This window comes from Oncorhynchus clarkii, chromosome 14 (assembly GCF_045791955.1).
Source record: "Oncorhynchus clarkii lewisi isolate Uvic-CL-2024 chromosome 14, UVic_Ocla_1.0, whole genome shotgun sequence".
NCBI classification, from domain to species: Eukaryota; Metazoa; Chordata; class Actinopteri; order Salmoniformes; family Salmonidae; genus Oncorhynchus; species Oncorhynchus clarkii.
Window position 1 is genome coordinate 21,994,427 of NC_092160.1, and position 12,665 is coordinate 22,007,091.

The following is a 12,665-nucleotide window of genomic DNA, read 5'->3' on the forward strand; positions in this document are numbered from 1 at the left end:
GGCCGTATTCAATCTCTCCCTATCCCAGTCTGCTGTTCCCACATGCTTCAAGATGGCCACCATTGTTCCTGTACCCAAGAAGGCAAAGGTAACTGAACTAAATCACTACCGCCCCGTAGCACTCACTTCTGTCATCATGAAGTGCTTTGAGAGACTAGTCAAGGATCATATCACCTCCACTTTACCTGTCACCCTAGACTCACTTCAATTTGCGTACCGCCCCAATAGGTCCACAGACGATGCCATCGCCCTCACACTGCCTTATCCCATCTGGACAAGAGGAATACCTATGTAAGAATGCTGTTCATTGACTACAGCTCAGCTTTCAATACCATAGTACCCTATAAACTCATCATGAAGCTTGAGGCACTGGCTCTCAATCCCGCCCTGTGCAATTGGGTCCTGGACTTCCTGACTGGCCGCCCGCAGGTGGTGAGGGTAGGAAACAACATTCCACTTCGCTGATTCTCAACACTGGGGCCCCACAACGGTGCGTTCTCAGCCCCCTCCTGTACTCCCTGTTCACCCATGACTGCGTGGCCATGCACGCCTCCAACTCAACAATAGCAGGCTTGATTACCAACAACGACGAGACAGCCTATAGGGAGGAGTTGAGGGCACTCTGAGTGTGGCGTCAGGAAAACAACCTCTCACTCAAGGTCAACAAAACAAAGGAGACGATCGTTGACTTCAGGAAACAGCAAAGGGTGCACCCCCCAATGCACATCTACGGGACAGTAGTGGAAAAGATGGAAAGTTTCAAGTTCCTCGGAGTACACATCACGGACAAAATGAAATGGTCCAGCCACAGATGGTGTGGTGAAGAAGGCGCAACAGCGCCTATTCAACCACAGGAGGCTGAAGAAATTTGGCTTGTCACCTAAAACCCTCAAACCTTCACAGATGCACAATTGAGAGCATCCTGCCGGACTGTATCACCACCTGGTACGGCAACTGCACCGCCCACAACCGCAGGGCTCTCCAGAGTGTAGAATCTGTGACGGAGAAACAGCTTCCATCTCAAGGCCATCAGACTGTTTAACAGCCATCACTAACACAGAGAGGCTGCTGCCTACATACATACTTAAAATTCTTGGCCACTTTAATAATGTTTATATATCTTGCATTACTCATCTTATATGTATATATTGTATTTTATACTATCTATTGCATCTTGCCTTTGCCACTCGGTCATTGCTCTTCCAGATATTTATACATTCTTATTCCATTCCTTTACTTAGACTTGTGTGTATTAGGTCGTTGTGGAATTGATAAGATTACTTGTAAAATATCGCTGCACTGTCGGAACTAGAAGCACAAGCATTTCGCTATACTCACAATAACATCTGCTAACCATGTGATTTGATAAGGTGTCAAAAGTGTTCCACAGGGATGCTGGCCCATGTTTACCCCAATGCTTCCCACAGTTGTGTCAAGTTGGCTGGATGTCCTTTTGGTGGTGGACCATTCTTGATTTACACTCAAATGGTTGAGTGGGTGGGGTTATATCCTTCCTGTTTGGCACTGTCCGGGGGTATCATCAGATGGGTCCACAGTGTCTCCTGACCCCTCCTGTCTCAGCCTCCAGTATTTATGCTGCAGTAGTTTGTGTCTGGGGGCTAGGGTCAGATTGTTATATCTGGAGTACTTCTCCTGTCCTATCCGGTGTCCTGTGTGAATTTAAGTATGCTCTCTCTAATCCCCTCTTTCTCTCTCTCTGAGGAACTGAGCCCTAGGACCATGCCTCAGGACTACCTGGCATGATGACTCCTTGCTGTCCCCAGTCCACCTGGCTGTGCTGCTGCTCCAGTTTCAACTGTTCTGCCTTATTATTATTGGACCATGCTGGTCATTTATGAACATTTGAACATCTTGGCCATGTTCTGTTATAATCTCCACCCGGCACAGCCAGAAGAGGACTGGCCACCCCACATAGCCTGGTTCCTCTCTAGGTTCCTTCCTAGGTTTTGGCCTTTCTAGGGAGTTTTCCTAGCCACCGTGCTTCTACACCTGCATTGCTTGAAGTTTGGGGTTTTAGGCTGGGTTTCTGTACAGCACTTTGAGATATCAGCTGATGTACGAAGGGCTATATAAATAAATTTGATTTGATTTGAGTGTGAAAAACCCAGCAGCGTTGCTGTTCTTGACACAAACTGGTGCGGCTGGCACCTACTACCATACCCTGTTCAAAGGCACTTCAATATTTTGTCTTGCCCATTCACCCACTGAATGTCACACATAAACAACCATGTCTCAATTGTCTCAAGGCTTAATCGTTCTTTAACCTGGTCTCCTCCCTGTCATCTACACTGATTGAAGTGGATTTAACAAGTGATATCAATAAGGGATCAAATCTTTCACCTGGATTCACCTCTTTACGCTTCTGCTACTCTCTGTTCATCATATATGCATAGTCACTTTAACCATATCTACATGAACATACTACCTCAATCATGCATAGTCACTTTAACCATATCTACATGAACATACTACCTCAATCATGCATAGTCACTTTAACCATATCTATATGAACATACTACCTCAATCATGCATAGTCACTTTAACCATATCTATATGAACATACTACCTCAATCATGCATAGTCACTTTAACCATATCTATATGAACATACTACCTCAATCATGCATAGTCACTTTAACCATATCTATATGAACATACTACCTCAATCATGCATAGTCACTTTAACCATATCTATATGAACATACTACCTCAATCAGCCTGACTAATCAGTGTCTGTATGTAGCCTCGCTACTGTTTTTCACTGTCTTTTTACTGTTGTTTTTATTTCTTTACGTATCTATTGTTCACCTAATACCTTTTTTGCACTATTGGTTATAGCCTGCAAGTAAGCATTTCACTGTAAGGTCTACTACACCTGTTGTATTTGGCGCACGTGACAAATAAACTTTGATTTGATTCACCTGGTCAGTCTATTGTATGGAAATAGGTGTTCTTAATGTTTTGCCAACTCTGTGTACATGTTCACACACTAAGATCGAGAGGGCTTTTGATTAATTTAAGGTGAAGCCCCTAAGATGTCATAACCAGAGGTCCCTGATGTGTTCATCTGTATCTATAGAAAGATGTAGGTTTCCAAGCTCTCCACAGTCACTAGTCCTCCCTACCAACTACAGGTCCATTATCAATACACACACAATATCTGACAATGACCAGGGCCCAATAAAATATAGCATCTGGACAAAATGAGAGTTTATCTGCTGTATGGAAGTTGCATCCAAAAAGGCACCCTTTCCCCTATATAGTGCACTACTTTTGATCAGGGCTCTAGTTTAAAGTAGTGCACTATATAGGGATTGGGTGCCATTTGGGACACAGTGAAAAACATCTCTTTCAATGCATCTATACATCATCATATATAATTTTGAGGAGGTCCCTAAGATTCACAAAACCCACATACAGTAAAAGCACAGGAATGTGTTGAAGAGATGTGTGGTTACTAAAACTACTGCCTGGCAGCTCATTTTCATATCTAGCAGCTTCTCAGCTAAACTGAAAGTAGAGAAGCCACATTCATTACTTGGCCACTGCTCTGTGTAGCAGTTAATGGAGAACGTCTCAAGGTGTTTGGGTTAAGATGGCAGTGAGGCTACCGGTCTACTAACCTAATTCACAAAACATGATGTTGAGCTTCTTTCCACTGGAATCCTCACATTCAGAAGTCTAAGTTGAACAAGTTGTGTGAGGGGATATTTATGTCCTTCAGCAGTGGAGACATGCTTTACACTCTATCTTTAAGCATATAAATACACAAGCACGAACGCATGCACACAAACAGGTTAAAGGGCCATTTTTGTACTTAGCATTGGCTCGTGAAACTACCAAACTTCCTTCATACACGCAGAAACATAAAAATGGTATCCATGAGTTCATCTGCCTTTGAGAAAGTACAGAATCACACTTTAAGCCTCAGAGAAGATGGGGCTTTTGAGTCTACAGCTTCTTTAAACCCAGAGACAGATTCATCAGACATATAGACAACATCAAGCTCTGCCGTGTGTCAGGAGGATTTGTCAACCAAATCAAACCCAGAGGAGGACCACAGTGGAACACTGTACATTGTGTACCGGTTGATCAGCTTGATGTGAGGGCATTTCGAAGTTAAACCTAACTAATGCTTGTGTACTAAAACATCTGTGTTTAAGCCTGGACTTTGGGTTTGAGATTGTCATATAAACTAACATATATAGGATAGAAAAGTGTGTGCGTGCATTAATAGAGGCCTGTCCTGACTGTGTGTAGAATGACCCATGATGTCTGGCCACTCAGCCAAGATTGACAGAAACTGACTGGTTCCTCTTGATCGGAGACAGACTAAAGGTTATATCCTGCACACCAGTAACAGAGCTATTGTTCAGTCTGGAACCTGTTTCTGGGCCAAAGATACACGTGCGCGTGCATGCGTGCGTGACCAGTACAACCATACATCATCTGGCCCGACAGTCAAAAGCGCTTGCTTGCCCAACTTTGGGGAACTGTAGAGCTACTGTTAGAGGAAGTATGTCTGGATTGACTTCCTGTCATTCTGGCCCCTGTTGCTCTCACTCAGTTGCAACAGACTGAGGCAACCTTTTCACCCAGTTGTTTCCCCTCACACACACATAGGGTCACGTGTTTTGCAGATGCTTGCATGGGGTAGCTTGACTATATAAATGATCCTGTATTCTTTGTACAGGAGGCTCTCACTCCATCTCACCTGCGTGGGCGGGGTCAACCAGCCTCATTATAATAGGTTTTTAATAAAAGTAATACCTTGATTGATTATTGATTTAGCCTCTCCTCATTAGTTAAAGGTAGAATTTCCACCACATTGATAATGTGTGAGTTTTGTATTCTGTGTGTCCGTGTGTTTTTATTCTCTGCGTCTCTCTGTACTGTGTGTCTGTGTGCTGTGTGTGTGTGTGTAAACGTTTCTATACCTCTATTTTGTGTGAATGTGTAAACATTTATATATCTCTATTTTGTCTGAGTGTGTACTGTGTGTGTAGCCCCACCTTTGATCTTGTCGCCCAGCTGGCTACACTCGTGGTCTGAGTAATGGACGATGGGTGGAGGGGAGGGGGGTCTGAAACGGTCCTCCTCCATCCTTCTGCGGTGTCTCTCCTCTCTGGCATACAGGCGCTGACGACACTCCCACTCATACAAGTCGTCTCTGGCCTGGGCAAAGTCCACATGGAGCCGCCCTGTGTCCTTCTTGTCTGTACTGGAGCCCAGACGCATACGGTAGCCTGGAGGGAGAGGAAAGGGGGTTGAGGGGAGAGAGAGAGAAAGAGAGGGGGAGGGGAGAGAGAGAGTGGGGGGGAGGGGGGGGGGGACAGAGGGGGAGAGAGAGGGGGCGAGAGAGGAGGGGGGGAGAGAGGGAGGGGGGAGAGAGAGAGGAGGGGGGAGAGAGAGAGAAGGGGGGAGAGAGCGTTAGAACCAATTGGTAACATCACGAGTGACATTTCACTCTGCTAAACGGGCAGGTGCAGGGCGATAAAGCGCCGTAAATACCCACAAACCACTTTCTATCAGACACCTGCATCTCTCTCTTGACATCCTCTATTTGGGTTGAAACGATCGGTCCATCCATCGCTCCCCATCCCTCTGAGGCTCTCCTCTTTTTAATCTGTTGGTTCCTGTCACAGCTGCATCCCAGCTAAAGTAGCTTTGTGGGGTTGGAGTAAACACCTTTCTGTTCTCTAAACTAATTCATAGAGAAGACTTATAAACTAATTGGTCCTCTAGTGACACCCAAGCAAACATCTCTCTCCATTCTCCTGCGCATCTTTCCTCTGTATCTCGCTCTCTCTCTCCCACTCCTCTCTCTCTCTCCCTCCTGCTTTCTGCTGTCTCACTCTTCAGTCTCTTTCACTCCTCCTCCTCTCCATCGCCGCTCATTCACTCAAATGACCCTAGGTGAAAACGGGCGCTCTGACACGAACACGGCCTGCTCTTTGCTTCAGGCTCACAGATGTGATTCAATATTTCATAGGGAGACTGGAGAGCTCTGTGATGCTGGACAACTAGGCCGATGGACTACTAAACTAACTAGAATGGTGGTCTGTGGGACTGGTGGTGGACATAATGTATTGGACAGTTATCCATTCTTACTGAAGAGAAAAGCTAGGCCAAGTCACTTGAGACGGCTACACACACGGGTCGGTCTCACAAAACTCACATTTGACCCCCCCCCCAAAAAAGGGTAATTTTTCACAAAATTTCCTCTAGGATCACTTATATTAGGATCTGTACTTATTTATTTGATCATTATTGTGTTTATTGATAAGATATTATGTATTTTTCAAGATGGGTTAATGTTAAAACAAAATTGAATGGTACATTTTAAGAAAAAAAAATTATCCACAAAATGTTCATCACAGTGGAGTTATCACAAAACTACCACCAACAGGCCTCGATCACCACCACGAAGCCAACATTATTTACAAATAGACCTACCTAACGCAACAACGCTGTAAGAGGGGATACGGAGCATATTTCTAATTATTTACCACACATCATCGCCAGCAACAGTTGGAGAACAAAGGTACTGATTATAGAAATGACTGCAGTTGATATAGACTAGACTAATAAATACACTATTTGTCTTCATCAAAACAATGGTTTTGTTGCATATTTCAGTCTGGAACCTGCCGAGGTTTATGGTGGCTGTAACCTTTTCTAAATGGCACACTACAGCAGTTCACAAAAAAGCCTTAAATAGACGAGCCACATCTATTATTCCAAAACTGCAGCTCGTGGTTGGAACACATACTTCCCTACTTTTAATCAACCAGTCCATTTTGAATTTGTGATAAAGCTGTTGTGATTTGGCAAGGAATGTAGCTTGTCTACAGTTTTGTTTGTGTATCCCATCAGATACATTATATTTCTGTAGGCCTAATGGGAGTGGTCGGAACAACATTTTTTAAGAGAAAGGGAAGAGAAACTGTAGGGAGAAGAACTGATCACTTGGCTAAGTGTATTTTTTGTTGCACATAACAAATGGAAGGAATACTAGAGTCAACATGAATTAACAGTTGTCTTTGGGACAAAATCTCACCTGCCCAGAGAGTTGCATAGTTTGCCATTGAAAAACTGTACTGATCTCTAGAGATTCAGAAACCCAATACATCAGACTTGCATAATACTAAAAGTACTGCTCTTAATGCAATTGACTAAAATACCTCTTATTTCAGTATAGTACTGTAACTACATTCATGTATTTTCAAGAGTCAAAAGTGAACTTAAGCGCAAAAACAAAGTTATTAAAGGTCTTTAAAGGTAATATTGGTGTACTATGATGTGGATGTAAGGTAATTTAGATGTATTTCTGGATTGAATGGAATCCTATGGGCAAATGTTTAACAAAGTATTTATTTTAATTTTATTTTAATTTAAACAGGAAGGGCTCATTGAGATTTAAAATCTATTTTTCAAGAGCGTCCTGGCCAAGATAGGCAGCACCAAGTCATTACAAAAATACAACATGAAAAACTACAAGTAACCTCGTAAAAACCATAGAATTCACAAGAGTATAACAACATCAAAAACAGCTAATTAAAAACATTGACAGGTCAGGGAATCAGTCTCAAGATCATTCATCAGTGATTTAAAAATACCAATCGGGACAAGTTCTTCCAGTTTAAAAGTATTTTGTAAGGCGTTCCAAGACGATGGCGCAGAGTACATAAAAGCCCTTTTACCAAATTCAGTTCGGACATTTGGAACAGTTAGCAGGATAAAGTCCAGCGAACGAAGAGAGTACCCACCACATTTCTGAACAATAAAAATGTCAAAATAAAAAGGTAGTAAACCCAAAATGGCTTTGTAAATAAAAGTATACCAGTGACTGAGCCTACGAGTGACTAGAGAAGGCCAGCCAACCCTGGTATACATGCCATGGTAAAGGGTGTCAATTGATCTCAAACACTGAGTGGAAGCATTCATATATAAAATATCCCCATAGTCTAGTAAAGGCATAAATGTAGCTGATACTAGCCACCTCCTGGCTTCAAAAGAAAAACAGGCCTTATTCCTAAAATAAAATCCCAATTTCAGCTTACATTTTTTTGTAAGTTGTTGAATATGCAATTTAAAAGAGAGGCCGTCATCAATTAAAATTCCAAGATATTTATGAGGTTACAACCTCAATCTCCTTTCCCTGACAGGTAGTAATAGGTGAAAGGTTCAGAGGTCTATTTCTTGCTTTAGAAAACACCATTAGTTTAGTTTTGTCAGTATTGAGGATAAGCTTCAATTGACACAATGTGTGTTGAACAGTATAAAAAGCAGTTTGCAAGTTCTGGAAAGCTTTTGTAAGAGACGAGGCACAACAGTAAATAACAGTATCATCAGCATAAAAATGAAGTTGCGCATTTTGGACATTTTTGTCTAAATAATTTATATAAATAGTGAATAAGAGAGGACCAAGTACAGAGCATTGGGGCACACCATTAAAGAGGCAATTTAACAGACATAAGCCCATCAAATTGAGTGCACAGTTCTATCAGACAGATAGTTAGAAAACCATGCAACTGCATGCTCTGAAAGACCTACACTTGACAATCTCTGCCTTAGTATAGCATGATCGACTGTATCAAAAGCCTTAGAGAGATCAATAAAAAGTGAGACACAGTGCTGTTTTTATCAAGGGCTTCAGTGATATCATTTAAAACTATCATGGTTTGTGCTATGCTTCTTCCTGAAGCCCGATTGGTACATTGATAAAATAGAGTTAGTAAATAAAAACTATTTTAGCTGTTCACTCACAAGGGTTTCAAGTATTTTCACCAGGGGTGACAGCTTTGAGATTGGCCTATAATTATTTAAAAGTGTTGGATCTCCCCCTTTTAAAAGTGGTAGGACAAATGCTGATTTCCAGATTTTCATGACATTCCAGGGTTAGATTGAACAGATATGTAAGTGGTTCAGCTATGAAATCAGCTGCCAGATTTAAAAAGCAGGGATCCAAAAGATCAGGACCTGCAGGCTTTCTCTGATCTAAGGATTTCAGGGCTTTACGTACCACCTGCACTGAGAATGGCAAAGAGCTAAAAGTTTGACCAGCTCTCACTGGTTCATCCACACAGGGTTGTACAGAGACAGAGGACACTGAATCAGACAGCTTACTAGATGATACAAAGTGCTCATTGAAACAATTCAGCATTTCAGTTGTCATATACAGCAACAGTATCTAAATATGTGAGATAAGGACCAAAAACTGGCTTATGATATCAAACAACAGTATAAGTAAGTGCTAAAACAGGTACACATGTCAAAATGGGGCATATCCTAATTTAAGTGGCAGGGTTGCTTTTTGCTCAAATTGCAGATTGTGGCTTAAAGTAAGTTAAATGGGGTTTAAACACCCCATATTTCTTGACAAACCCTGTCAAATAATACGTTCAAATCAGGAAGACTGGTCTGAATGGTTGTTTAACTTCATTAAGCAGTATAACATAATTCTCTCTGGTTCCTATTATATAGGCGTAGTGGGAATGAAAACAAACATATCATCAGTATAGCGTCTCGTTCTTCTCCACATTCTTATTTGCCATGTGTGGAACGTCATTCACCTATTTACCTTGTAGCCTATAAGCGCGGCACAAGAACGCACATTCCTCACGCTTGCTGTTTAACCTACTGGCTAACTCATACAATTATGACTTTCCTGTCAACAAATGGATTTAAACCTTGGGATCTATTTACATGTCAATTTACCCATGTTATCTCACTTGCCATACCCCAAACTATTTAATACAATTCCACACGGCATCTGTCTATGTTGTTCATTCAGTTAAGCCTGTACTCAATTGAACTGTTTTACAAATCATCTATACAAACCAGTAAAAGCAGTGGTCCTAGTAAATAATTGAAGTTACCAGCACAGCACACCCATTGTCTATACATTAGAATTAGCATTACCGATATTAAGGTTCCCATTTTGGTAATGAGAAGCCCTTAGCTAAATCTGCAAACAAAAGGAGTCAGTAAACAATTGACCACATCACTAAAGCCCATTCATGCCCCCATTTTGGTAAGGTAATAGTTCTAACTTTGTCCCAATTATAATTTTTTTGCCATAATGTGAGAAAGTCAAGTGGGGTAAAGGGAGTGTTTGAGAATAAGAACCTCATTCTGAAGGCATAAAAGCAAATAAATGAACTTGTGCTCATCTAAGGACAACTCCTCTAGATCAGGCTTTCCCAAACTCCATCCTGCCCCCTGGGGGCAGACAGAATGCAGACAGTTTTACTTACACATGATGCATTCTGTCGAAAAACTGATTGGAGTTTTTACGGTAATGAGACATGTACCCAGACACTTTTTACGTAATAAATCATTATGATTTATGGACAAACTACAGCAACATATTTTGTGTTTTATATTTTTCTAAAGTACAATGACCTGAGAATTAAATCTGGACACATTTCAGTAATGAGGATTTGGTGTGACTACTTACAAAGTTAAAACTGGTTTTATGAGAAACAGTCACTACAAGCACACACATATGCACCACACAGACACGCACACACACAATAAATAATGCATAGGATATTATTGTAGAGGCCAGTGTTAAATGTACTTTGTCGGGCTGTGATATATGTATCTAGTTTGCATATAGAGAGAGATTTAAGATGGCATGTGTCTGGAGTATAAAAGCTTTGATGGAAAAGGAGATAAAAAAGACCCTGGTGCATGCAACATGACTAGTGGGACTGGTACTGGAGATTACGACTAGAGATTACGACGGGGGATTAGTACTGGAGATTACCACTGGAGATTGCAACTGGACTACCTCTAGGGGGTTAGCACTGGACTACTAACTACTGGACTACCTCTAGAGGGTTAGCACTGGACTACTAACTACTGGAGGTTAGCACTGGACTACTAACTACTGGAGATTAGTACTGGACTACTAACTACTGGAGATTAGTACTGGACTACCTCTAGGAGGTTAGCACTGGACTACTAACTACTGGAGGTTAGCACTGGACTACTAACTACTGGACTACCTCTAGGGGGTTAGTACTGGACTACTAACTACTGGACTACCTCTAGAAGGTTAGCACTGGACTACTAACTACTGGAGATTAGTACTGGACTACCTCTAGGAGGTTAGCACTGGACTACTAACTACTGGAGGTTAGCACTGGACTACCTCTAGGGGGTTAGCACTGGACTACCAACTACTGGGGGTTAGCACTGGACTACTAACTACTGGAGGTTAGCTCTGGACTACCAACTACTGGAGATTAGTACTGGACTACCTCTAGGAGGTTAGCACTGGACTACCAACTACTGAAGGTTAGCACTGGACTACCTCAAGGGAGTTAGCACTGGACTACTGGGGGTTAGCACTGGACTACTAACTACTGGAGGTTAGCTCTGGACTACCAACTACTGGAGATTAGTACTGGACTACCTCTAGGAGGTTAGCACTGGACTACTAACTACTGGATGTTAGCACTGGACTACTAACTACTGGAGGTTAGCACTGGACTACTAACTACTGGAGGTTAGCTCTGGACTACCAACTACTGGAGATTAGTACTGGACTACCTCTAGGAGGTTAGCACTGGACTACTAACTACTGGATGTTAGTACTGGACTACTAACTACTGGAGGTTAGCACTGGACTACTAACTACTGGAGGTTAGCACTGGACTACCAACTACTGGAGATTAGCACTGGACTACCTCTAGGAGGTTAGCACTGGACTACTAACTACTGGATGTTAGCACTGGACTACTAACTACTGGAGGTTAGCACTGGACTACCAACTACTGGAGACTAGTACTGGACTACCAACTACTGGAGACTAGTACTGGACTACCAACTACTGGAGACTAGTACTGGACTACCAACTACTGGAGACTAGTACTGGACTACCAACTACTGGAGACTAGTACTGGACTACCAACTACTGGAGACTAGTACTGGACTACCAACTACTGGAGACTAGTACTGGACTACCAACTACTGGAGACTAGTACTGGACTACCAACTACTGGAGACTAGTACTGGACTACCAACTACTGGAGACTAGTACTGGACTACCAACTACTGGAGACTAGTACTGGACTACCAACTACTGGAGACTAGTACTGGACTACCAACTACTGGAGACTAGTACTGGACTACCAACTACTGGAGACTAGTACTGGACTACCAACTACTGGAGACTAGTACTGGACTACCAACTACTGGAGACTAGTACTGGACTACCTACTACTGGAGACTAGTACTGGACTATCTACTACTGGAGATTAGTACTGGACTACCTACTACTGGAGATTAGTACTGGACTACTACTGGAGATTAGTACTGGACTACTACTGGAGATTAGTACTGGACTACTACTGGAGATTAGTACTGGACTACTACTGGAGATTAGTACTGGACTACCTACTACTGGAGATTAGTACTGGACTACCTACTACTGGAGATTAGTACTGGACTACTACTGGAGATTAGTACTGGACTACTACTGGAGATTAGTACTGGACTACTACTGGAGATTAGTACTGGACTACTACTGGAGATTAGTACTGGACTACTACTGGAGATTAGTACTGGACTGCTACTGGAGATTAGTACTGGACTGCTACTGGAGATTAGTACTGGACTGCTACTGGAGATTAG

General features: G+C 42.3%; 1 protein-coding gene across 9 annotated transcripts in view; it reads right to left on the bottom strand.

The window, feature by feature from the left end:
- LOC139366415 (ecto-NOX disulfide-thiol exchanger 2-like) overlaps positions 1-12,665 on the bottom strand; it is a 286,381-nt gene that overhangs the window by 36,104 nt on the left and 237,612 nt on the right. For all 9 annotated transcript variants that reach the window (XR_011626759.1, XR_011626758.1, XM_071103873.1 and 6 more), the window contains one exon: positions 5,033-5,266. Coding sequence is in view for 7 of the 9 variants with exons in the window: in XM_071103873.1 (XP_070959974.1) it covers positions 5,033-5,266 (234 nt within the window). In the remaining 2 variants the exon portion in view is untranslated. The remainder of the gene's footprint in view (positions 1-5,032; positions 5,267-12,665) is intronic.